We start from the raw sequence: 27,685 nt of genomic DNA, 5'->3' as shown, positions 1-27,685 counted from the left end.
GTTAGTAAGACAAGGCAACTGTTACAAATTTGCTATTACCAAAAGGGCAATTACCAATTCTCAGTACATCACTAATACTCTAATGCCATAGCAGTGTAGTAATATGGCATCATTTCAATGACTAGTATAGTGTCCCACTAGCAGAGTGGTGACAATTATGAGGCTATGACATTCATCCTGATCCATAGCTGGCATATACAGTAGTATGTTGCCAGGCATTTACTGTTCTGGTTCTATGTCAGACGTGAGCAGGGCTCTAAATTAACTTTTTTTCATCACTAACCAAAATGGCTAGTGTGTTAATCTTACTAACCAAACACACTAATGGGTCAAACTGGCTAGTAAGCTTTCTTTTCCACATGCCAAAATGAATTTTCACCAGCTTTTGGCTGGTTAGCAGGTGTTATGAGAGCCCTGGACGTATGATGAGCTGTAAACTTGGCCACAAGAGGGTGCTCTGAGACTCTTAGGCAGTGGTCGACCAATCTGCTCCTGATAATCCATTGCATAGTGTACAGATGAGGGTCTGGCTTTGTTTCCACTGACATGGCCTTCAGAGCATGCCAGGATTGGCCATGTGACATACAATAGTTTCAAAGTGAGAGGTCCGCACACTTAAAATCCTTTTTGTTTTCTTTTATTATTTCATGGCTGGATAACGAGAATCGTGAAGACTGTGAAGTCGAAACTTTATCCTTTTTGTTTTCTTTTATTATTTCATGGATGGATAACCAGAATCGTGGAGACTGTGAAGTCGAAACGTTATCCAGCCATGAAATAATAAAATAAAACAAAAAGGATTTTAAGTGTGTGGACCTCTCACTTTGTGCACATCCCAGGAAAAGGTGCAGGACAAATGCTGACTGTAGTTTCAATCTTCACCTTCAACCATGTGGCAGACAGGGCATTTGCCCGGTGGCCTGTTGATGAATTTGGCCTGACCTCAAATGTGCCAGTTCTCATGCCGCTACAGCACACTTGTCCGAAACGATCAGATATCAAACAAGCATGTTGGGTATTGCAGCTCATATTAGATAACTAAAAATGCTGGCATAGCCTTCATTTTCTCTCTCAAAGCCTGAAGCACTCCCAGATGAAAATGTTTCGTTTGCTCCCAGTCCAGCCCTGCTTCAGAGGTAACTAACCTCAGTGAACAAAAAAGTGGGTTACTTGTTAATGAGTATGTCTGAGTAAGAGTATGAGCATGAGTATGCTGCATTTGAATTGTAGTGCATAAGCAATCTCATGTCAACAGATTAGCTGGATACACTTTATTAAAGGCACCCTCACCCTCTCCCACTCCCACTCTCACTCTCACTCTCACTCTCACTCTCACTCTCACTCTCACTCTCACTCTCACTCTCACTCACACTCACACTCACACTCACACTCACACTCACACTCACACTCTCACTCTCACTCTCACTCTCACTCTCACTCTCACTCACAAAATAATGCTTTCCCTGAGTCAGTGAATGTGACCATCAACATGCATTGATTGCATGCCAAGTCACATGTGGTTCGGTCCAGCACTAGTGACCACATGAGAGTTAGAGTTTAAAGAGGCAATTACGTTATTACGGACACAAACTGAGATTAGATAAAAATGACAGCATATTGGAAGAAAGGTGTCAACACATTATGATGCACATGGAAGCCAAATAAGCACACAGACAAAAAAATATGTGTTTGTCGTATTCTCACTTATTTCATGCAGAACCTCTGTTATAACCTTATTGTCACCAAACTGGTAATGAACATGTATTAATTTGTTTCTTACCTAAGACTCTTGTCAATGCCATAGCAAGAATGTACAGGTACATGTCTGGGATATACACAATGATGGCCTCACACCATATAGGAGAGTGAAGTTGTCTGAAATGACAAACAATGTCTGTGCCAACTTCAATCCACAATGAAATTAATTTTGAATAGCTGTGAAGCACGTATTATTATTATTATCATTATCATTATTATTATTATTATTATTATTATTATTATTATTATTACCAATAATAATAAGGCCCCCCACAAGATCCTCCATGGAAGTAGGCTTACTTGGGGTCAAATGTGATTAATGTGAGACCCCTGCATCAAAACAATCAAACTCAATGTCCAATGTCCACATACTACTGTAGTACTGCTTTTACAGTGAACAGTGAGAATAGGATTGCTGGCGATCCATATCAGCATGAAAGTGCTACAGATTAACTGACCGTCATCATCACACATTGGCTGCATGTGGAGTGATCTGGTTGCTGCTCGCCTCAGCTAGGTACAGTACTGCAGTAGGCCTAAATTCAGTGATGGTGCCTGGAGTGGTATTGCTTATCTCACACCAAGAACTCCTAAAGAGAATAAAATATTCAGCACTAAAACCGCTTCAATTTAATTGTCTCACACTGCTCTCACTTAGATTCACCGCAACAGCCTTCACCAAGTCAAGGAAACGGTCAACTATAAAACATAATATGCCAAGTGTGGTTATTAAATCAGTCTTAACTAATGTGGTTGTCATTGGCTTCTATAGTATAGTACACTATAGTATACTGTATATTTAATATGTTGATGAATGCATGCACAAAACATAGAATGGGACCATTTTAACATGTGAAGAATAAATAGAACAAGCTTAACACCACATAAGCATGGCTTGACATACATGCAGGCAGCATGTAGGCATGTTTCTATGTCATAACTCACCGCTAAAACTGTCCATAGGCTGCTACATCCTATTGGGCAGCCGCTGATATGAACATGGGATTACCAGAGCCTATATAAGCATGTTCTGGACATAGAATAACGACAGAACAGTGAGACTGCAAAAAGAAAGAGTAGGTTCCCTCTCTTTGTTTTGCATCTCTTTCTTCGTTCCTCCTTCAACAAGAAGGAACTTTTTTGTGTGACTTTGTGAAGTCCAACAGACACTGACAAGTAAGTGAAATGTTTCTTTTTCACTGTGTGTTTATTTTTTATTATAATTTGTGTTTTCAATGTATTATTACTAGAGTGAGAAACCCAATATACAGATTCAGCTAAATATTTATGGAATTTGTTAACTAATAATTATTTCATTATTTATTCATTTTAGTTTCAAATGTTACCCTTCAGTTCCCATCACATCTATTAGGAAACCAAAAGACATTTCTGCTTGATAAATGTGTTTGGATTTTAAATCTTGGCTTGGTGTGAAAAAATTGAAATAATCAACAATACGCATAAAGCCACAGGAGAGACTAAAAGATTGAAGATGACTGAATTTACTGTTACTGTATTGTAATACTTGAACTGTGATCAAATTGAAAAGATTCTAGACACCACCGGAGCGAACTGACAAAAAAAAAACCCAGCACACTTAATTAAGGACTACATTGAGACTAATGCAAGCCATGGAGAAGTCACTTTTGGCTGTTGACAAACTGTGCAGTTGTCCTCTGGTGCTACCTGCTGCCCAGGTTAGCATAGGATGCTATCTTTAGAAACAGACATTAGTGTAACAGCTTTTTAAAGCCCTCTGTTTGTACACTTTGTATTGCCTGAGGATTAGCCAATCAGAGACAAGCCTAATGGCAGTCAGTTTTGGAGTCAGCTGAGGAGAATGTTGGAGGAGAGTGATGGAGGAGGAGGATTACTGGTCTCGGGTTCATTTCAGCACAGCAGCCTAACGCTATCCTCACAGGAGCCTGGTAACACAGTGTGTCTTGCAACACAGTTTGTTGCTTCCTTGCAGAAATGAACACAGCTGAGGATGCCGCACTTCATTCCTGACCACTTATTGTAGACAGGTGTCACTGCCCAATCGAAATAAAACATAATGTATTCTTCTTTTTAAATCCTGACAGACATGAATGCTGACGGCGGCAAGGCTGCTCCCCCCAAATTCAAGCAGAAGGAGGGCAGGGCGTTCAAGAGCAAGGCCCCCAAGCCTGGCCAGAAGGGGTGAGACAGACACCTACCTCACTACTGCCTCAACACCCGACACCTTGCATATGTCTACAATCACTATACGCACATCCTGTTATGTAATACACTAAAGCCATGTGTCTTTTTCACAGATTTGACAACGATGTCCCCGGGATGGAAGGTCTTGGAGGTGAGCTTGAATTTCATAGTTTCAGTTTCAGTGAGTGGAAGTGTCACCAAATACCACATTCAGATTCAGCATGTAGAAATGTGCTCACCCCTGTTCTCTTCTGTCTCCCTCCCTCTTAGACTCAGCCCTTGTCTGCCCGTGGGAGGCGTTTGGAGATGCGGACCTGAGTGAACTGGCGCAGTTTGGACTCGTATAGAAGACATGGCCTAGTTTAGGATCGTTTGTGCTTCCTAAGCATTTTATTTGAGGCTGCTATCCGGTGGCTTTTTTGTCTGCTCTTGAGTCCTGCCATATTGTTTTGGACGTGGACTCGGGCTTGAGATGGGTCTATTCCAGAGCAATTCTGTTGGGAATCAGACCATGTCTGACAGCCTGCAGAGGGATAAAGATCCTTTTGGACAGCAGTCCCGAGTGACATGACTTGGGCAGCTGTTTGTCTCTGCAGTGTACTGTTTAGCTCTGACAAGACCGCCTCCACTTCTGCCATATTGTTTTATCATGTTGCTATGCAGTCACTATTACACAGCGCCAAAGCAAACGGCAAAGGCGATATTAGTCCATTTCTCTACCTCTTATCATTTTGGTTTTTATTATTTTTATTTTTTTATGTAATATGTCTTGTAGATCCAGAGTTGTAAGCATTAGTGAAGTTGTATCACATAGTTGTTTGTGTCTAATATAACACAACCAATCTGAAGTCAAACCAAACAGGAGTGATCAGGCTCTGAGTAATTTCAAACAAAGTAATTTCAAATAAAGACAATACTTTCAAAAGTTGCAAAATTTCTGAAATGTCAAAGTCCATAGGCTACTGTACGTGTGTGTTCTTATGTAAAAACTCCAGTAAAGACATATATTTTACCAAATGCATCTGCAGTAAATGTGATTATTCCTACAGCAATACCATACATGTAAAATACAATACAATACAACCTACAATACTGAATACAATACAATACAATACAATACAATACAATACAATACAATACAATACAACCTACACACAGGGCAATTTGTGGGGCAATCTGGCTGAGCAACAACATGATTGGCTCCTTATTTTCTGATGGAATCAGTAAAAAAAAGGGTAACACTTTCTATGAAGCCCATATCTATAGCGCATTATGAGTGCATTTATAACAACTTATAATGCGCATCATAATCATAGTGCGTTATGACTACACTCATAACTCTTCATGATGGAGCATATCAACAGTCACGAATAACAAAAAATCTAGCTTATAATGCATTATAAATCTTAGGGTGTTTTGAATGCTCGTGACTGGTTAAAAACTACAGGCAGTGAACAGGCTTATAATACATTATAACTGTCATGATGCACTATGATTAATTATGATGCGCATTATAAATTGTTATAAATGCGCTCATAATGCGCTATAGATATGGGCTTCATAGAAAGTGTTACCAAAAAAAGTTACAGTAGGGTATATGCTGCTGACCCAAGTTCTCTTCTGAAAAAAATCGTTGTGACAAACAGTCCAATAACTGCTTGTATTACTGTTGTGCAGAGACATTGCTCAAAAAGCATTGTCACCTTTACAGCAGTGAGCATAGCAGGAGCACACAGTCCAACATGTACACTATATAATACTGCACATGAATAAATACATAGACACCATACATTAATACGTAATATACAGTACAGCATATGAAAAACAGATATAGGCCTACATAAAACAGATATTTATGACTAATTCGACCAAGTTATTAAGAAGTTGTTATAAGTCATAAATCGGTCGGTTAAATATACAGTTAGGGCCAGAAATATTTGGACAGCAACACAATGATCATCCTTTTTCACCCCATACCCCACCAAAATGGATTTGAAATAAAAAAATAAAAAAACTGTGCATTAACTGTAGACTCTTAGCGTTAATGTGAAGGTGTTAACATCCATACCGCATTAACAGGATTGAAATAGCAACGTTTTTTGTCTGTGTTGCCCACTTTTCAAGGGATCAAAAGTAATTGGACAGTAGGCTGCTCAGCTATTCTCCAGTGAGATGTGAGTTATTCCCTTACTACACCATCACCAAGATGTCAATACAAGGTCTTAGAGTTAATTTGAAGTGTTTCATTTGCATTTTTATATATTTTTACGGAATGTCCATGAGATCCAAAGTCCACCTGTCACCATCAGTGATGCAAGTCATCATAAGGTTGAAAAAAATCAAAACAATTTTTTGAGAGAGGGGGAAACATTGAATGTGATTAATTCAAGAGTTCAGAATGTTGGAAAAAAGAAATGCCAGAGCAACACCAAATTAACTGGCAGACATGGAAGACAAATGCTCTGGATGACAGACAATATTCTGTATCTGGTGAACAAAAACCCATGTCCCAACAGTTGGCCAGATATAGAACAGTGTCCAGGTGAACGGTGGATACATGTCCAAGGCAAAAATCAAGAAAAAGATCAAAAACATTCAGGAACACTTCACCATAGGAAATGCAGAGGGTTCACTAAAAGATGTAAATTATTGATTGCATCAGAAATAGCAATACCAGATTTGGCTTTGCCAAACAACGTCTTAAAAAGACTGTATAGGTCTTGAGCTACATCGTATGGACAGAGGAGACAAAAATCATCTTGTACAAGGGTAATGGGAAGAAAAGAGTAAAGAGAAGGAAAGGAACTGCTCATGATTCAAAGCATACCACCCAATCAGTGAATCATGGTGGTGGTAGTGTCATGGTGTGGGCATGCATTTCTGTCAATACTATTTTCCCCTTGTATTTATTGATGATGAGGACTACTGACAAAAGCCACAGGATGAATTCTGAAGATTTTCGGGCTATATTATCATGTCGTATTAAAACTAATGGTTCTGAACTCATTGGACAATGCTTCACAGTGCAGATGGACAATGACCCAAAGCTTCATGTGAAAGCCATTAAGCCATTTCTACCCCAAAAAAGTAGAATATTATTCAATGGCCCAGTCAATTACCTCACCTGAGTACGATTGAGCAAGCATTTCACTTGCTGGAGGCAAAACTGAAGGAAAATATCCTAAGAATAAGCAGGACCTGAAGACTGTTGTAATAGAGAGCTCACTATAGCATCACCAGGGATAAAACCCAGTATCTATTGATGTCTATGGATTGCAAATTACAGGCTGTAACTGACTGGAAAGTATTTGCAACCAAATAATTAAAAATGGAAAGTTTGTTGTATAAATATTAGACTGTCCAATTACTTTTGGTCCCTTAAAAATTGGGTGGCACTGATTGAAAATGTCATAATTCCTTCACAGTTCACTCGATTTGGACGCAATCACCCCCATATTAAAGCTGAAAGTCTGCTGTTAATGTACATCTCGTTTGTTTCATTTCAAATCCATTGGGATGGTGTACAGCACCAAAAAGATGAAAATTGTGCAGATGTCCAAATATTTATGGCCCTAACTGTACGTCACTGATGGACTTAGAACACTGGACCACATGACCATACCAAATGCCATAACGTCTCATGTGCACGTACACCAAGTCATAAACTATTACACAATTGCTATCCGTTGCATTGTGCCACATTAGTCAACCATTTGGAGCAAAAGTAAATGTTGATCTTACATATTTCAACATATTGGAAGTCACCGTTTCAGTACAACGTGCTTCAATAAAGCAACACATTGTTTTTACAGCTGTCGCTCCATTGTCCCATCAATGACACTAGTAAAACATGGCCAACACACTTCAGACATGGACGAGCATTATGCAGATTTGATGCCAAAATTATGTTAGTGCTCTGGCTTAAAGCTTCTCTATCTTTTTTGTAGTTTCTGGCAATGTGCAGTTGTAATTCTATTGAAATATTAAAGTAGATCATCAATGAATTAAACGTACAATAATATAATTAGTAGAGATAACTAATTGTTTGACATTTAAATATTTTTATCTGCCATATGAAAAACAAATGGCCATGTGCAGGATCTGTACAGGTGGTCTCAAACTGAGAAATAGGTGTTCATATTCATATAAGCCCATATATAATAAATAAATACAATATCCTGAGTCAAGTCCGATTGCCCTATGAAGTTTCACAATATTCCCTGATGTCAAAAGATGCCATTGCAGACCTGCTAACCTACTGACAGACCTGCCCATCTCACCACTCTTTTCTAAAGCAGTGGAGGAGGAGTGCAGATAATTGATATCAGTAACATACCCGAGTCGGTTGGTTATTTAATTTACTCTGTTGAAACCCATAGGGTGTCATGTAACTGTATTCTGGGATGGCGAAGTCACAGTTCATGCTGTTCTCAGCGGCATGTGATCCATGACACAGGCATCAATGTTTGGACAAAGCTAATCGTACAGATTACACATATTGACTGGGTTTTGGTGGTATGCCTAACTTACACAAGGTAAAGGATTCCCACTTCAGAGTGCCATATCTGTGTAGCATTGAGTCAATGCAAGAGCAAAACTAATAATCACACAAAAATGATACAATGCTATTGATGAAACATGAACTGATGAGACCTGCAGTTAGAAGATGCCAGCATGTCAAATGGGTAAACAACCATGAAAAGAACTAGCTCTATGATTGGACCGTTCGGTTCACCACAAATAGTCTTTAGTCTGGCCTACATATCCTGAAACAGACCCTTTCACTGACACGTACGCAGAGCACAGATTACCTTATATCTAAGTTAAACTCAACCCACTGAGCTAAATACCAGGCAAGCCCACTAACACAACACAAAAATAGTCACATAACCAATCAGTGAGGGAGAACTCATGCATGTCTTGTGATGCTAAAAATCCCACTCCACGTTTCTCACATCTCTAAGTAGTTATCTTATGACTGCAGGACTATAATCTCTAGGTATATAAGGAGGGAACTGCCAAGGGAGACACAAGCAAGCCACCTGCGACTAAACAGACCACCTTTGCTTTGAGAGCAGCACAACCTTTGAGCAGCAGGTAAGAAACTTTGTCTTTTGGCACTGTGCAGTAGGTGAGATGGAATCACTCCTGAAAGAGAGAAATGTATTTCTCATATTGAGTGACTTTGATGTCAGTCTTTTATATTACAATACAATGTTATAAAATGTAAAATGTGCTGAAATGAAATGTAAAACATCTCAAGCATTAGGCAAATTAGAGGGCATGCTCATATGAAGCTTTGGCAAATAAATGGCCAGAGGACCACAATTCAGTATTTGTAGACAAAATGCATTGGAATGTAAAATGTCTCTTTGAAGGTCAGAATTTATCTGAAATCAATGACATAATTTGAAAATATTTCAAACATGTAAAGCAATGGAGGCTGCTTATTATCAATGTTCTTTTATCTGACCTACATTAATATTGTATATTGTATTATCTGGACATAAAACAGAATTACGTATGTCCAATTCAGAACATCATACTCTAATATCACAGCAATGTTATTGGATTTGACCGGGCCGGCTCTAAAGCTGACTAAACAAACTGAGATGTAGTTTTGTAACAACTAAGATACTTTGCAGGAGAAAGTAATTCAAAGACAGATTAGAAAGATTAAAATGAATCGATAATCTCCGCACCTAATTCCTGAAGCACAGATTATGACCTGGGATTATGTTTGTCACACTTATGCAACTACCTATGAGCAATGCCTATGGCTGATGCTGAGGTGTTTCTCTTGCTTCCTATATAGCCAATGTATGGCGAGTAGGCACGTGCAGTGGGCTGAACCTCTCGGTAAGCAGAACCAACCTAAATTGCCCTTCAGTAGAGTTAATATCTGAGGCAAGAATTATGTTACAGCTAACGCAAGATGTTTCAGACTTAAATGATACTCTCAGAATATTACAAATACCATTATTCCCCCGTTTGTGTTTAATTAATATTTTTCCATCAATTAGCTGATCTCCCTGCTAATCCTGACTACCTTACTGCACGTGCCTGGTAGGGAATGATGAGGGGAACCAGGAGTAATATTGGGGAAGGGGACATTTTTATTTTTATAGCCATTAGCTGTGTGACACATTGCAACGCCTTCAAACAAAACACCTAGCTTTCCTAGAAGACCCTCATCCTTCCTTCGCAAAGGTGCTGTGCTCCAGAAAGCTTCAGTATTATTCACTTAATTCCTGACCACTTATGACCACTTATTGTAGATATGTGTCACTGCCCAATCAAAGTGAAAACAAATGAATGTATTCTTTTTCAATCCTGACAGAAATGAATGCAGACGGCGGCAAGGCTGCTCCCCCCAAATTCAAGCAGAAGGAGGGCAGGGCGTTCAAGAGCAAGGCCCCCAAGCCTGGCCAGAAGGGGTGAGACAGACACACTCTTTAGCACTGACACCCAAACAGTAATATGTGCATTGCTACCTGTTCACTTCTATGCAATATACTAAACTCTTTTGTTTTGACAGATTTGACAATGATGTGCCCGGGATGGAAGGTCTTGGAGGTGAGCTTGAATTCCTATGAAAGTTTCAGTTTCAGTGAGTGGAAGTGTCACCACATGCCACATTCAGATTCAGCATGTAGAATTGTGCTCACCCCTGTTCTCTTCTGTCTCTCTCCCTTTCCCTCTCAGACTCAGCGCTTGTCTGCCCGTGGGAGGCGTTTGGAGATGCGGACCTGAGTGAATTGGCGCAGTTTGGACTTGTTTAGATGGCAGCATGACGTCTTCATTGTTGCTTTTCATGTGGTTTTCCAAGTGCATGACTATCACATGACGACACACCTACACACAACATACCAACCAACATACAAGACTGCTCACATTGCACGACACCAATTACCAAAAAGGAAAACCATATGAAAAGCAACCGTTCAGAGCATGAGATAATTTGTTTATATATGTTTGTCTGGCACCTTACCATGCAACAGTAGCTCCAATATGTGTAAAAATGTGGCACATTGTACAAATTTGTAGGTTGCTACTATGTAGCCCCAAATTCTGTAAGAATGTTACACATTGCACCAATTTGTGGGTTGCTATGACTGTAACTATATGGCTCAAAATTTGGATAATGACTGATATTTCAAAAACCTACCTAATCCTTCTTATACTGTATGATGCTGAATATGAATGCATGACCACTGAAGTATGAATGTATGTACCATTAATGTCACTTTCTTCAAAGCAAAACATACAACACCTGCATGTTTGTGAGTGGTGACTGGGATGATAATCTAATTCTTGTAGCACTATGGGGTGAAAGAGCAATTTGATATGAAGGAAAAATGGCAACATGTGCAGCTCTTGTTTTCAGTTTGAGTTTTATTTTCTTATTTGGAAATCATTAACTTGGGATTTTATTTTTTTAACATAAACAACAGTAATTGAGGTAAAAAAATAAACAACACATACTACTGTATTTGCATGTGCGGTCCTTTTTTTTAGGCAAAATATTAGCTGACTTACTACTGTACAATAGTATCCAAATAGTTTGCATTCATATGCTGCGATTGAAAGACCATTATACAAAACGCCAAATTTGAAAATTTAGAAAAGTCATGACAAGACAAGCAAAAGGATTACCAAAGAAACTGAAATGTAACTGGCAGAAGCCATCCATGCTATATCAATATCAATGATGCTGCGGAGAAGAGAACATGAACTACAATTCTCTCAGTTCTACCGAGCTGCTGGTAAGTCTTTCAAAAAAATGTTTTCCTAGTTCCTGAGTCCAGAAACCTCATATGATTTGTCTTTACAGTTGTTCTCGATTGCTTACACACCATTTTCGGAATCAGGTCTCGAATTCTCAAAACTCTACACACAAATGACCCAAACTCACACACAACGTGCAAAACTCCTCACTACCCCTGAAAAATGCACGTCTTGTCTGAAAACAATGTACTCTCTTCTAAAAAGGCAATTTTGTTCTCAAATGACACACACAAGCAGTCATTTTAATCCACACTAATATGAGCCATTGAACACTAATGGTCATATGGTAAAACATTATACTCAGTTTGACACACAGTAGAAACTTATTTTGTTCAGTGTTCCACTTACTGAAGAGGGTATCTTTCTGTAAAACACTGAAATATTGTTTTCAGGCTCAGAGTACACAGATGTGTGGAAAAAATATATATTTTACATATTTTTCTGACATCGAAAAAAATTGCACTGATTTGCTGTAAAATATTGGGTAACCACATAAGGGTGATCTCTTGTATTACATATTTTGGGCATCAAAAACTAAACAAATGTTTGTTCTCACTGTATCCACTCATGTTTTCATCAACATCACGTGCAATGTGTGTCCTAATGGGGTGATGATTTCAGATTGTAAACAAATATGAAGAGAGTTTGCCCATGTGATGAGGAAGTGAACATAGCATGGCAGTCGATTTTAGTATTTTGAAGGACAGTGTGTTCCATGCGACAACCAGGAATTTTCTTCATGAAAATTGTGTCTAATCCAGAGAATTGTGTGCAGTGTTTTGAAAAGAGTGTTTTTAAAAACTGAAATATGAGTGTTAAGAAGGAATTGTGTTTATTGTTCAGTGACATTGGTTATGGGAGTTGGGAAATGGGTGAGATGTTTCCAGAATTGTGTGTGAAGTACCAGAAATTGTGTGGAAGCAATCGAGAAAAACTGTAATGGTTACATGGCCCAGGACTAAAATACTTTTAAAGCCGTCTATTTCTGTCTGCAAATATTTTACTCCTGCTCAAAAATATAGAAGGGCAATATACAGTCCAACTGTGTCCACTTACAATAGGCCTACACTATTCATCCAAATGCATTGAATTATGTATGTTGTAGAGGTGCAGTGTTGTATAAAATACATGATACCGGCGGAAGCATAGGTCTGCTGGTCAGGAGAAGAGTGCCGAGTTCGACATAATGAAGTCACAAGTGACCCTTTGCGATTACTGTCAAGTGCCAAGCCACCATAGTATCACCACATCCCCTACTACTAGTAAACAAAGTGCCGTCAGCTACAGAGTCCTAAAACCTTGGTGGCTAATAGCTACATGGGTCAGTAATAAAGAAGTAAAAAATAAAGCGAGTATCCATTTTTTTCTGAAATACAAAACCAAATGTATCCCTTTACAGTGAAGCATAATGGAGTGTGTAACAAATACACACACGCACGTTAGGACAGTCCTTTCTTCAGCCGAACAGCTGAGTGATTTGTATCTACTGCCATCTGCTGGTGCAGTAGAATGGTGCAGACAAGAGATGAACACTAATTGTACTGTGGGTACAGACCTCATCTTCTAGACCAGTGTTTCCCAACCAGGGGTACGTGTACCACTAGGGGTACGCGAGCACACTGCAGGGGGTACTTGGAAAAAAATATATTATTATAACAAATGTATGGAACAGTCACATCAGGACAGAGAAAACCATATAGAACATGAATTAGGGGGTACTCGTGGCACAACTAAGAGGCTTAGGGGGTACGCGAGACAGAAAAGGTTGGGAAACACTGTTCTAGACCAGTGGTTCTTAACCTGGGGTGCACAGAATTTTGTTTGTGTTGAGGTTGTGACCAAAGTTCTGCTAGCGAACATTATAATTAGGCCCAAATGAAAACACGTTTTGGTCCCCATGTTAAGTTTTAAGTATTGATGAATGTCTCAAGCAGGAATCATTGTAATACTGAAATCACTTAAATAATTTTGTAGTGCGTATACACGTTTAGAAGTTTGGGTAAGCTTGTCTTGGGCATAGGTAAGGGGGTGCGTTAAAAGGGACACTGTGCAAGATTTTTTAGTTGTTTATTTCCAGAATTCATGCTGCCCATTCACTAATGTTACCTTTTTCATGAATACTTACCACCAGCATCAAATTGTAAGCATTCATACATGAAAAGGGGGATCTTCTCCATGGTCCGCCATTTTGAATTTCCAAAAATAGCCATTTTTAGCTGCAAAAATGACTGTACTTGCACCATACTAGAAAATATATGTTTAATACTTAGCAAACTTTCATATAAAGATCAAATTTGGCAATAGGCAGCCCAATTTCAATGAGCAGCATAGTTGCAGTACCTTTTTTGACCATTTCCTGCACAGTGTCCCTTTAAGAAAAAAGGGTTAAGAACCACATAAAGATACACAAACATACATGAAGAGTATTGTTGGAATTAGGCTATGCTGTGTTCAGGCGTATGATGTGGTTGGCTGGGCATTTGTTATAAAACAGTTGAGATCCATCTAGACTGGTGTTCCTCAACAAGGGTGGTACAGTCCCCCAACGGACATTGGGGAACCTCAGGGGGGCGTTGAGAAGGATACAGTTGAGAGGAGGCGGTGCTTAGTTGTCATTGGGGGCATTAGTCTATTACATTTTATATACATTTAATACTAAGGGGGGTGTTGGCAGGCTCATGATGAAGCCAAGGGGGCGTTGGGAGACTTAGGATGAGGTCCAGAGGGCTTTTGTTCAAAAGAGGTTGATAACCACTGATCTAGACCATTATTGCCCATACACTGTGTACTGACAGAAAGGCAGTGAAAAAGTTAATTCCTGTAATTTACTGCACGCATGGATAGGCCATCTGTTTGGTATATTTTCAAAGCATCATCCTCTGTAGCTTACCCTTCTGTAATAGTAAGACTGAGTCCAGACAAAATAGTTAGTGCAAAAGGTATCCAAAAGAGGGCAGAAGGGATGTGACAGATTCTATTGACCCGTTAAGAAGTTACGTAGTCACCGCCTGCGCCCGCATTGTTGACTCAAAGACACAGACACACAAACAGACAGTGCAGGCCCTAAAGACAGAAGACCTGCCGCCCATCTCAATCTTAAAAATAGAGATAAAAGTTCACTTTTTTCTGTTGAAGTACAGAACACTGAAGAATAAGTCAAGTTGTTTACTTCACTTGGATAAAATGACCTGGATGAGCATGAAACATCACAGCAAAATACAAATATCATGTAATTAATATAGTTCTCTTGATTATAAATATACTATTCAATTTAATTTAGACTACAGATAAACATATTCACCTCGCTGCTTCTCAGGAGAACAACCATCGCAGTAGCCTTGCTTGCCTTTTGGCCATCTGTGGGGTGAGACTCCCGTCACTAGTGACTAATGACTGAATTGGCTTAGGCCTGACGGGAGAGGATAATCACATTATGTAGTAGATAAACGACGGGCAAACGCTGGGCTATGCTAGGGCTATAGCGCTACCGCTCGAACAAGGGTGAAGGTGGTGAGAGGGGTGAGGATGGTGATGTTGCCAAGGGAAGCTTACCTAGATGCCCTTTAAAACCCAAAATATTGACATCTGAATGATGCTTAACATCAGCAATCAATGAATGAGCTGATGGAATTAACTTAATGAGCTGTATACTCCACATAGGTCATACAGGGCCATGCAGTGCTGTGTGGGACAAATACTCATCTGCAACTCAATGATGGTTCAGCCTACAAAAAACATCAATTCCAACAGTAGCAAAATGGTTATATTTTTATATTCATATAATGGTCATCAGTATCTGACAGTTAGGATTGTAAAGATGATGCCAATACATATGCATAGGCCTACAATAGAATAACAATGAGTAACAGTATTGAAGTAGTCTGTAATGATTGGCAAAGTCATGGTTTAATTATGGACTTGTGCTGATTATATGGTACTCCACTGCTTTATACCTTAATGGACAATATTCAATGTGCGAAGTGTTTGTTTTTGATCAATGCATTTTATAAAATCTCTGACAAGTCTGCTATAAAGTACAGGGGCATCTGTGGCCTAATTGTTAGGCAGTTGGTCTTGGCATTGGAAGGTCTCAAAGTCAATTGATAAACTAGAAGGAGGATTGTGGGTGAGGTTACGCACTGTAAACAATGCTCTCTGGCACTTTAATCCATGGTTTAAGTGCGCTTGAGCAAGACTTCTAACCCCACATTGTCTCAGGAGCGTAGCTCCATGCCTCTGGGTGTAACATCTAATCCATCCAGTTAATGTAATGTTAGAAAAGACTTAACCAAATACTTATCCTGTTTTAATACCGGTTTTAATAGATGCACCAAAAATGATAAGCCACCGATTAATACCATTAGTATTATACTTCTACTTATTACATATGTTCTGCCTTGATTGAATAGGACTACGTCTTTTTTCTCTTACTTCTACATCACAATGCTATATCATACATGATACAATAATAGTAATACAAAATTAGCATTATATCATAGATGTATCAGTCAACACTCATTTCTGGTCATTTTTTATCTTGTCTACCTCAACTCTCAGAGTACGTTTTGTGCACATTTGTTTAATCAGAATATGTTTTTGCACATTGCCTTTTTATTTTTTCTCTATTTTTTATTTTATCTTTTATTTTATTTTTTACATTTTTTCCCCCCAGGGCCATGTGCCTAATGGTTAAGGATGTGGTCTTAATATCAGGATGCCGGTTCGAATCCCATCCCTACCTCTCCCTTCACCTCCATCCATGACTGAAGTATTCTTGAACAAGACACTCTGCATATCTGGCATGAGCATAACGGTAAAAGCATCAGCCACGTATAATGTAGTGCAATGACGTAACACCAAATAATTCGCTTTAAGTCAGCTGAAAGATTTTGGTGTTGACTGCTGGGTAAGGCTGGGTATTGCAGCCATGTTCTTGTAGGGGCTCTAGGGCTTTGAATCGATTAATCACGATTCAATTCGATTCGATTCGATTCATTCCGAATCGATTCAATCTGTTCCCTTCTTGGTGCCAGGATTTCCCCCAAAAGATGCTGTTGCCTATTTTTATATAAAAATGTCAAAGGGCTGTAGCTTGACAGTGTTAACAGATTGCAAATTTGTAATAAGTAGGCCTAGGCCTAATTGACTAATACCTACTGGATATTTTCCATAGACCTAAATTGAACAAAAAGAGCAAAAAGAACAAGAACCGAAAAAAAACGATTTCTGCCCTGTGAATGTGAATTTTAAATGATATCGATCGATTATCGATTAAATCGATTATTTTACCCAGCCCTACTGCTGACACAGTATGCAATGGCGTGCACAGACATTTTGGGGGGCAGGTGCTCGAGGGGGGATGGAGGGCATATGAAACTTATGGCTGACTTAGGCATCAACATGTTCCAAAGTACATTGTGACAAAAAAAACTTCCAAAAAGGCCAGTTTTTGTGCAGTGGGGCAAAGGGGCAGGTGCTTTAGCACCACTTCGTCTCCCTGTTGAAATCCACACACACATTCAAAGGCGTGCACAATCAGCATTCATTCCCAGCACCTCCATATCCATATTTTTGAATATCATAGTTATGATCATCGGGAATTCAAGTAATGTCATAAAGAGCTGCATGATTACATTTTGCGTACAGAGCAGGAGTTGTATACTAATCCCCATGTGCTCAATATAGTTGGTTAAACTGTTGAGGCGGACGTGTGCTGTGTGAACATGGCTTCTCATCAGTTGACTTATGAACAGGCTTATATGCTTTGCACATCTTGCACATGTTTAGACAAGGATTATACAGTAAGCTTGCGAAGGTATATATACACCTGCCAAAGGCAATGGAAAGTGGACACTAGGGAGAACGCAAAAAGAAAGACAGGACTACCTGCATCTTTGTTTTGCTTCTCTTCTTTTCCTCTTCCAAACTACACCAGGCCTACAGTAAGTAGCATTTTAAAACCACATTGTATTCTGTTGATTAGGTGTGCCTCAGCCATTGTTGAGTGTACGTGATGTTTAGCAAAGATTCTATTCAGGATGAATAACATAAATGACACAGATATCAAGCAAATTTGTAACAATTGTATTTTAAATAGGCCTACAAATGTGAAATATTTGCACAGTTGTGCAGGCTGATTGGTCACAGTATAGTTTGCGGTCAGTCGCATGGCCCCTGATGATGTTGACACTGTACACATAGCCCACCCACAACCATATATGCCAATAAGGCCTGTGGTGTTACATAAAGTTTTGAGCTATATTGAGCCTTCAAGTCATTCTGGTCAATTTGCCTACTGTCAGCTCTTCCTGTGTTCTGGATTATATAGTATAGCAATTGGAAGCAGTGGTATGGCTGATTGTAGATCCCTATCCTCATATATGGGCTTATTTGAAAGATGTTTGTGTATACATCCCTGTTGATTTCATGTCTGTCAGAGGTTTGCCAGAGCACACTCAATCAAAAAAATATGGTCATACATAAGGGTGAATTACAAACATTTGACAGCTATTTGTAGGCCTAACAGCTAACAGCTAATTGAGGTAGCAATTATTAAGATCAAGGATAAATTCCTTCACAACAATGAAACAAAATTATAGTTCAGAGAGCCTAATCTTGACTTGAGAGATCAAATATTTCACTTAGCCCTTTTAAGGTGTTTGTGTTTTTGTTACATAGAAAGTGTTCGGGTCATTTTGAATTTTGACCCAGCATATAGATTTTTTTTTTTTTTTAAGGGGGGGGGGCAGAACTCATATTCAACCTCATGTTCCCTTCAGCCTGCTTGTGATTTTATGTTTTTGAGAGTGAGAGATACAGAGAGAGAAAGATAAGGAGACAATGAAGAAAGTGAGTACACTCAATCCAAGCTCTTGGATTGAGCCAATAGTGCTCCTCTTGCGCAAGGTTACAATATTGATGCACAACTGGAGGACCGCACAATATCTGCACTCCTTTATCCACATAATTCACCCTCTGCCTTGTCTGCACAACATGTGATCAGTATCGTATTGATCATTATCAAAGAGTTGAGAAAATAATGATGTACGTATAAGCCCCCCAAAATGATACGGGTCAAAAAGACCCAGGAACACTTCCTATGTCAAAGAAATGTGCAGGGGGCGTTAGCAAGGGGAGTCACTTATTTCATTTCAAATTCATGTTCTTCACAGACAATTAGCCAAAGCCAGTATGAAATAATAACAACAGATACTATTTTTCTCCAGCGAAAAAAATTAAACGAGTCAAAATGACCCAAACACCTAACAAGGGTTAATATGTATGGATTGAAAATATTCCACTTAATTGCTAGTGTTCAGCTCACACTTAGAATACTTAAGCAAATATAATACAAACGTGGTGACATGAGCCACCGAGCACACAGCTAACACCAGTCACTATACCATCAAAACACCTGAGCATAAGCTTTTAAGTCTAGTTATGCAAGAAGTCTCACATGAGATATGGATTATGGCATTACAAACTGAAGAGTGGGTTAAAACCGCAAAGTATAGCCACAGCTAAGCATGGTTACTATACAAATTGACGTCAGGGATTGCGCATGTGTATGGTTACACTTACAAGATGGCAATTTTTAAGTGGTGGTCTGCACTGTTTTGCCAAAGTTCTAGTCCACACACTTAATTTAGGTAAAAATGATTAGGCTCCTCACAGGGCTCACTGATGCCATTGTGGGAGAACCCCTAAAGATTATCTGATGAACTTTATGGACTCTAGGTGCATGGAAGAACCCCAAGGTTTTCTAAAAGGTTCCTCAGAGAACCTATAGGGGTTCCTCAAAAAATGAAAAACCCTTAACAACAGCTAAAGTGTAAGACTCATAAGAGTTTTGTGGGGAACCTTGAGGTTCTTTGAATAACTTTTAGGTTCCTAAGAGAACAGAACGATTTATAACAGAGTAGAGAAGCCATTAAAGAAGTCAGTTAGGCCGGCATGATTACGCCAGGTTCCTGATACACATTTGTACAAGCTTGGCTTGCCATACTTAATATTGGTTTTCTTAAAACCTTTATCTCTGTTCCTGACAGACATGAATGCTGACGGTGGCAAGGCTGCTCCTCCCAAATTCAAGCAGAAGGAGGGCAGGGCGTTCAAGAGCAAGGCCCCCAAGCCTGGCCAGAAGGGGTGAGAAAGACCACATACACAACTGCACACAGGACACACTAAATCCATGCCATTTTAAGTCCCATATGCTAGTAAAATTGCCACATAATAACAGTTACACATTACAACCACTCCACCTTCGATCACAAAAATAAGAAAAAAAAAAATCATGCCAACACTTAACAAAACTCTTATGGTGACTTTTTTAAGGTTCGACAATGACGTTCCTGGAATGGAGGGTCTTGGAGGTAAATGGCAATAGCGAAGTTGCTTATTTGAAATCTTATAACTCAGTTCAATTTAAATAAAGTGTGGCTATAAATTACATCATTCACACAAGTTGCTCACTCTCACTACACATCTCCTTTATCCCTCAGACTCAGCCCTTGTCTGCCCTTGGGAGGCTTTTGGAGACGCGGACCTGAATGAACTGGCGCAGTTTGGACTCGTTTAGACAAGCGTGATTTAGTCTTGATGTCTTCCCCACCCTCAGATATGTATTTAAAAGAAACATGACCTATAACCTATTCAGATTATTCGACTATTGTTCTAAGAAAATCCTCATAAAACCTCTGCAGAGGACAGATTTGATTTAAATGTGATCTCAAAATTGATGTAAACTAATTCTAATATTTAAAATTACTGATATCTGAAGAAAACAAATCACATCACTTACACTTGTGCTCGTCTATCCCCAATCTTTGTGTTACTGTGTAGTGCTAAAATAAAAAAAATGATCAAGCATCATTTCTGCCTTCTGTCCCTCTTTCTCACTGCATGTAACCATACTTAAAAAAAACAAGGAGCTTTTTATGTCTTTATTTGACAAGAGTAGTGTGCTGATTGGCAAATAACCTTGGACCAGAGTCGAACCCGGGTCCTCGGCTTAACAGTCAATGCCCCAAGTGTTTGAGCGACGAAAAGGGCTGCATTACCATTTAACCAGGCTACACAAATGCATTAGCTCCCCATAGAGAAGACTTAATGTAAACTGGAAAACCAACAATATTCCACTTTTCAGCCCAGAGTGCAAACCATAGAGGTAGAACATAACACTAGAGTGGACCCCGCCCCCCTTTCCATGGCAATCCGTGGCAGCCATTTTTTGGAGGTAGACCTGAGAAATGGAAATGAAGGCTCATCTCTGTCAAAAATGGCTTAATCATGTGATGATCTGCATCAACACACTATGCAAGGACAATGGTTAAAGTGTGTTGCTAAATATCTACATAATTAATGTAATTTGATTTTTAAATGTATTTTGTCGACTATGATTCAAGTACATATTTAGCCTGACAATTCAAATCTGGTCTTTGATTGCTTTACTTCATATTTACACAGTTGTAGTCCAATTTTTTGTGCGTGTCGTGCCATTTCTCAGTGCTGTCTCGAATTGTTGTGTCCACTCTAGTGTGATGTTCTACCTCTATGGTGCAAACACCTGAGTTAAAATAAGCGAAGCTAATTGTGTTGAAACAAAATTAACTTTGATGGTTGTTTATGAAACATCATATGATTAATATGTCCGTACATACAGCTTGCACCTTACAGAGTCAAGTGTACTTGGCCAAGAAATTGCATTTTTAAAGTGTGCCCAGTGACTATGGTATTCATTCTTATGTGACTATATCATGCCAGAAGATTGTAGTAATGTAACTCTTAGATGCATGTGGCGGTACAAGTGTCATTTTTGCCTTTGTTTTAAATAATTAAAAAAAACATTATTTCATACAGCCATCATCCATCTTCCCAGATATCTGAACAAAAAAAAAATATTACAGAAAACCTATTGCATAGCCTTTGTATACATGTGCATCACAATCCAAGAGGGGTCAAAAACAATCCCATACCTTTCCAATGCAATTTCGAAAGACTATCTTTTGAAGCCCAACTGAGAAACTCCAACTCCCGTTGTCATTGAGACACAGCATTCCACAGCACACAAGTGAACACTGCACACAACGAAATTGCATTGATGCCTCACCCGTTAAAGGGGGCAGCCCCTTATGGCACCCCAAGGGAGCAGTGCGGCGGGACGGCATCATGCTCAGGGTACCTCAGTCATGGAGGAGGATGGGGGAGAGCACTGGTTCATTACTCCCCCCCAACAACCTGGAGGGTCAGGATTCAAACTGGCAACATTTGGGCTACAAGTCCGACGCCCTAACCGCTTACCCATGACACTTCTGAGAATATTGGGTTTCACTTCAAGCATCTAGTGCCAGTAGTGCCATCATCTAAGATGTGATGTGTACATTGTTATATATTAACTATTACCTAAGGCTATGAATATGTATTCCTAGGGGATAGATCCTGAGTGGGGAACCTATGTCTCAAGGGCTGTTTGTGGCCCTTGAGGCTGTTTTATCCAGCCCCCGAGATAATTTTATTATTTTTATTATTCTGCTTCACATGAAAAGGAATCTTAGAAAATGCATTTGCAATACAATTAAGTTATATTCAGGGAACCTAGAGGTGGTGGTGTTTGTTTGAAAGGAGGCTGCCTTCAATATAGGCATAAAGTGAAGGGGAAAATCCTGGTTTGTGTTCATAGTATGGCCCTCGGATGAATTTGAAGTGGTCCTTCGAATGAAAAAGGTTCCCCACCCCTGGGATAGAGTGACAATAACTAGGGCTGTGGGTATGGTCTGGCAGTCACACCAACAAGCCTGGCTCGTTACTGTAACAGTCAGTTCAGTACCTCAAAAGGCCAAGGTTAAAAAGTTGGGTGAGCCACCTCTCCTCCCTTCCACTAAAAATATTATCAGTAGTGGGAAGGTTTGCTGTAAAGTCACTGGAAGCGCACACACTTTGTACTGGGTGAAAACTAGAATGTGGGGCATCCTTGGCTGGGCAAAAAGCACCCCCAAACAATACTAACAATTGAATGGGGACCCAATTATATGCTCTGCCACTAATGACCCGTTTGGCCCACCTTGGGTTTGGCAGACCTGATCCTGGATGGGAGAAGTATACTGTAGTTATGTGAGTGTGTGAAGCTTAAAAGGTCATCTTAGTAGACATACACTGAAGCTTAAAAGGTCATCTTAGTAGACAGTGTAATGGTGTGCTGGAACCATCACTGGCGTTGTAGTTGTGTCCTATCAAGAGCACACGGTGGCTACCCTTGAGGCCCGGGTTCAAAGCAGGACAGGGCAATTCTCCTCCCCTTACATACTGTAAAGTAGGCCGACATACATGACAGCTAAATGTGCAAGACTGTCAGATTACAAAAAAACACAAGAGAGAGTGCACACCTTTACCACCGCAATCTGAATCACCACCTAAATCTAATTTTCAGTGTGCTATGTTGGTAAAATACCAGCAGGAGCCACACAAATATAACTCCCTTAGTGTAGTTTACTAAGGTTCTGCCTTCACTGACTGATATTCAAAATCCTACATCCCCACATACAATGACTAGGTCTAATGATTTTGTATTTTGCCTCAAGAGGGGGAACAGGGGGGAAGAGAGTTTTACAGCACTTGGCATTTAACTACAGAACCAGAATTGGCATTTAGCACCTTTAAACCATTTGCATTATCACTAACACTGTTCTAATACTACTAATACCATAACCTGTTATGAAGGCAACAAGGCAGTGGGGGAATTCCAGGCCAACTGGCCACTTAAGGACAGGATTTGGCACCTTGCGTTGACATTTCAGTTACCTCCCAGTTTCTAATACCACTAATCTGTCCCGCTGTCAGCCAGTTGGCTAGTGTGTTGCAGTGTGTACAGTGCAGTTCTCCAGCTGGCGAGGGGATGAAGACTATTAGGTCTCTATGACTCTTTTAGAATTTCATTTGACATTAATTGATTGGCCAATTTAACACAAAACAAAACAAAAATGGGACAAGGGGAGAGTGCTGAAAACGAGGAGGTGAGCCTCGCGCTCATTCAGGAGTTGTGCACGACGTTCATGAGGGAATGCCCAAGTGGAGCGTTATACTTGCACGAGTTCAAGCGGATATTTGGAGTACAGAGCACATCTGAAGAGGAGAGTATCTACATAGAGACGATATTCCATTCTTTCGACACAAACAGGGTAAGACAATTTCAACAATTTGTCAGTATGCCTATGTGGCAAACTCAACACATGTGACACTCAAATACAACAATGATGACTGTATTTACTGTAATCTAGACTGTTGCGGTCTAGTCGATCCTGACGGTGGACACATTTTCTGTCTTTTTTCCTCACAGGACAACAAACTAGATTTCATGGAATATGTGTCAGCTTTGCACCTTGTACTTCGAGGGAAACTGGAAGACAGACTCAAGTGGTCATTTAAAATGTACGACACGGATGGAAATGGCCGGCTTGACCGTCGAGAAGTCAGGCGCCTTCTTAGGGTAAGAGCAAAAATAACTGTCTGCTTAATAAGGCTGGCTTTATGTTGAACACATAACTACTGCAAGGGCATGCATAACTGTTGCAAAGAAATGCAAAAGTGAGGTCTAAATATATTTACAAGAATGACCACAGTTGGGCTCCATAATGCAGCCGGTGTTAATAAAAAGTTTAATGCAGAACTAATGCAAATGTAATTAAAATGCAGTGCATTTGTGTACAACGACATTGTATGAAAAATATGTAAACAGTCATGGTAATTGTGGGAATGAAATTCTACAGTAGGTTTGCGTTAGGTCGGTCCTGCTCCCTCTGATCTGTTGCATAAAGCTGGACTAGTTAGGACACGTTCTAAATATGTGCAGCTTAGGCCTACTTGTCGGGAGTTAACAGTGAGACACCACAAATAGCTGCACTCCCCTGTTGAGCACATGGAGTCACTTAAGTGAAATGTCAATGGTGATAGTGTAGGAATATAGAAATGTGTGAGACCAAATGTGTGACTAACACCAGGCATAAAGCTTTAGCATAGGGAGCACTAATACAAAAAAGGTCAAAAGATTTTACATGACGGTTAACAAAATGGTTACAAGCAATAGATCACAGCAGACTACCGTGGAGACACCATGTAAGTAAGTCAAGCATGATGCAAGGCCATACAAGACATATAGGGGTAGGGAAGCAACAATAACCAGGCACATCCTGGCACAGCAAATCAACTAAATATCAGCAAACTACCACTAAGAGAAAATGTGCAAGACCAGTGTGCAGACTAGGGGAGCCAGAAAGGCCAATCAGGATTGAGGGGACACGTTCCATATCTTACAGAGCACCTGGGGGTTCAGAAGCGCTTTCTCCAACTATATAAATTCACCGGAGTATCCTCAGTTAACTTCGAATATTTTGACAAATCTCTGTCTCCACGTCTCATCCTTCCACCTGTGAACACCATTCTAAAAATGGTTATAAAAACAAAGCGAACGATGCTGTGCACAGCATTAACATTTCTCACCCCGAGTCACTGTCCCTCAAAAGTTGCCAACAATCAACTATAGTCACAGGCAACTACAGTACAAGCACAGACGCAGGAAAGACACCACTTCCAACTTTTATCTTGTCCTTTCATTTTTGTTCCAACAGCTAATTTACAAAATGAAGACCAAAGGCACAGATATGGAGATGACTCCCGCTGAAATGTGTGACCGAATATTTGAACTCGCTGACCAAAATCATGATGGTATGTGTACAACTAAAAATTCTACAAAAACCTACTACAGATTGTCCAGAATGTCTATAAAAGGTGCACTGTGTAATAGTTTTAACAGTTTATGTCCAGAATTCATGCTACCCATTCAGAAACATTACCTTTTTCATAAATACTGGGAATATTGCAGTTTTTCTTGCATGAAAATGGCTATGGTCTCCATTGACCGCCATGTTGAATTTCCAGATATAGGCATTTTAGCTGCAAAACTTTGATCATACTATATTAGTTCATTATTTAATAAATACTAATGAAATGACAGAATTTGGCAATAGACAGCACAGTTTCAAAGAGCAGCATAGTTGCAATACCTACTCTGGCCACCATATTACACAGTGTACAGTGTTTTTAACGCAAGGATATAAATGACAATGAAAAGGATCAAGATTCTTAAGTAAGTTAGCATTAAAATGACTGGTAAATAATTAGACATAATGACTTTAAAGGGACACTGTGTGAGATTTTTAGTTGTTTATTTCCAGAATTCATGCTGCCCATTCACTAATGTTACCTTTTTCATGAATACTTACCACCAGCATCAAATTCTAAGTATTCATTATGACTGGAAAAATTGCACTTTTCATACATGAAAAGGGGGATCTTCTCCTTGGTCCGCCATTTTGAATTTCAAAAACTAGCCATTTTTAGCTGCAAAAATGACTGTAGGCCTACTTGGACCATACTAGAAAATATTTGTTTCATACTTAGTAAACTTTCATGTAAAGATCAAATTTGGCAATAGGCAGCCCAATTTCAATGAGCAGCATAGTTGCAGTACCTTTTTTGACCATTTCCTGCACAGTGCCCCTTTAAATAAAAGCTTCTGCATAACAGTGTCAACTTTGTAAAGTGTAGGATGGTGGTCAGAGTAGTATGTATTGCAACTATGCTTATTTACCAGTATGACCAAAGTACAGAATGTTTTGCAGCTAAAAATGTCTATTTTATTCAAAATGGCAGTCAATGGAGACGATATCCAAAACTGCAATTTTCCCAGTCACGATGAATACTTAGAATTTGATGGTGGTGGTAAGTATTTACGAGAAAGGCAACATTTGTAAATGGGCAGCATGAATTCTGGAAATAAACTACAAGAAAAATATTACAACATGCACCTTTAAGCCCTCGATCAGACAGCTACAGTATGCAAGCTCTGTGGCAACACTACTGGTCAATTATAACATCATCATTCACCAAATAAAGGACAACTGTGGTGTAAAATGAACACTGGGTCTTTTAGAACATCTTAATTAACTGGCATTTTAGATTAGGAAAAATATGATGCATTACAAAGATATCTACTTTTATACTTTTACAACCACATCTACTGTAAGTGTTAAAAGCATGGCAGGAACCTGAGGATATAATATAGCCATTTCTCTGATATTCTTTGTTTGTGATATAGTAATGTCCTTTCCATGTAAAATGCCACATTGAGAATTTAATTGCACAAAATATTACTTGTAATATAATGATGGCCTTGGCATGCAAATCAATGCAATGACAGCTTTGCAAGTGTACAAATGCGTAATGATCATGATTCTTTCCCCCCAATCTATGCTAATCACTGTGTGACTTTCTCTCAGATCAATTAACACTGCAAGAGTTCATGGACGGAGCACAGAAGGATCCATGGCTGATGGATATGCTTAAACTGGACTTCAATGCAGTTGGATGGGTCAATCAGAACTGGGTCACCAAATCTCCATCATAGGACAATATTCCAAGATTTGGGAGCTTGAAAGCCTTCCAACGACAGGAATTTCATCCATCAGGAGGACGTTGAATACCCAGGTTGTGGTTTATCAGTGTGCTTCGGAATACAAGAAAGGCTTCACAGAGCAATGTTGCATGTGTTACATGGGACTGGCTTTTTTCTGTGGATCTGGCTGACTGGAATCAAAGAAAGATGAAAAATAACATCCTAGACAACCTGGAGAACCTGGAGATTTTGAGTTTGGACAACAGGCAACTCTTTGCAGAGTCTGAATGACTGGCAGCATCTAATGATGTCTGTCAGCTTTGCACATATTGTGCGCTTAAAAGATGGGACTTGTGTTTTCTATGTGTGAATGACATTACGGTTAAAGTCATCAGAGCACTGTGAATGAGGCTTCCACACAGTTTAGGACAACAGTGTATTCATCTGGCAATCAGAGAAATCAGCAGATAATGTCTATAAAACAAACAAGTCTGTGTTTTGCTTCTGGAG

The 27,685-nt window shown here is 39.5% G+C and overlaps 3 protein-coding genes across 3 annotated transcripts; all 3 read left to right on the top strand.

The window, feature by feature from the left end:
* The first annotated feature begins 10,284 nt into the window (after window positions 1-10,284).
* LOC134438644 (retinal cone rhodopsin-sensitive cGMP 3',5'-cyclic phosphodiesterase subunit gamma-like) lies at window positions 10,285-10,724 on the top strand. The gene is made up of 3 exons (XM_063188256.1): window positions 10,285-10,379; window positions 10,481-10,518; window positions 10,648-10,724. Exons 1-3 carry the CDS (start codon window positions 10,285-10,287, stop codon window positions 10,722-10,724), a joined length of 210 nt encoding a protein of 69 aa, XP_063044326.1.
* Window positions 10,725-11,672: 948 nt separating this feature from the next.
* On the top strand, window positions 11,673-20,566 carry LOC134438643 (retinal cone rhodopsin-sensitive cGMP 3',5'-cyclic phosphodiesterase subunit gamma-like). Its single transcript, XM_063188255.1, has 4 exons — window positions 11,673-11,708; window positions 19,721-19,875; window positions 20,065-20,102; window positions 20,232-20,566. Exons 1-4 carry the CDS (start codon window positions 11,673-11,675, stop codon window positions 20,306-20,308), a joined length of 306 nt encoding a protein of 101 aa, XP_063044325.1. The 3' UTR covers window positions 20,309-20,566.
* Window positions 20,567-23,705: 3,139 nt separating this feature from the next.
* Window positions 23,706-27,252, top strand: LOC134438443 (guanylyl cyclase-activating protein 2-like). The gene is made up of 4 exons (XM_063188018.1): window positions 23,706-23,903; window positions 24,062-24,211; window positions 25,350-25,446; window positions 27,060-27,252. Exons 1-4 carry the CDS (start codon window positions 23,706-23,708, stop codon window positions 27,185-27,187), a joined length of 573 nt encoding a protein of 190 aa, XP_063044088.1. The 3' UTR covers window positions 27,188-27,252.
* Window positions 27,253-27,685: the final 433 nt, after the last annotated feature.

Source organism: Engraulis encrasicolus, chromosome 22 (assembly GCF_034702125.1).
Source record: "Engraulis encrasicolus isolate BLACKSEA-1 chromosome 22, IST_EnEncr_1.0, whole genome shotgun sequence".
Lineage (NCBI taxonomy): Eukaryota > Metazoa > Chordata > Actinopteri > Clupeiformes > Engraulidae > Engraulis > Engraulis encrasicolus.
This window is presented reverse-complemented; position numbering and strand designations above follow the sequence as displayed.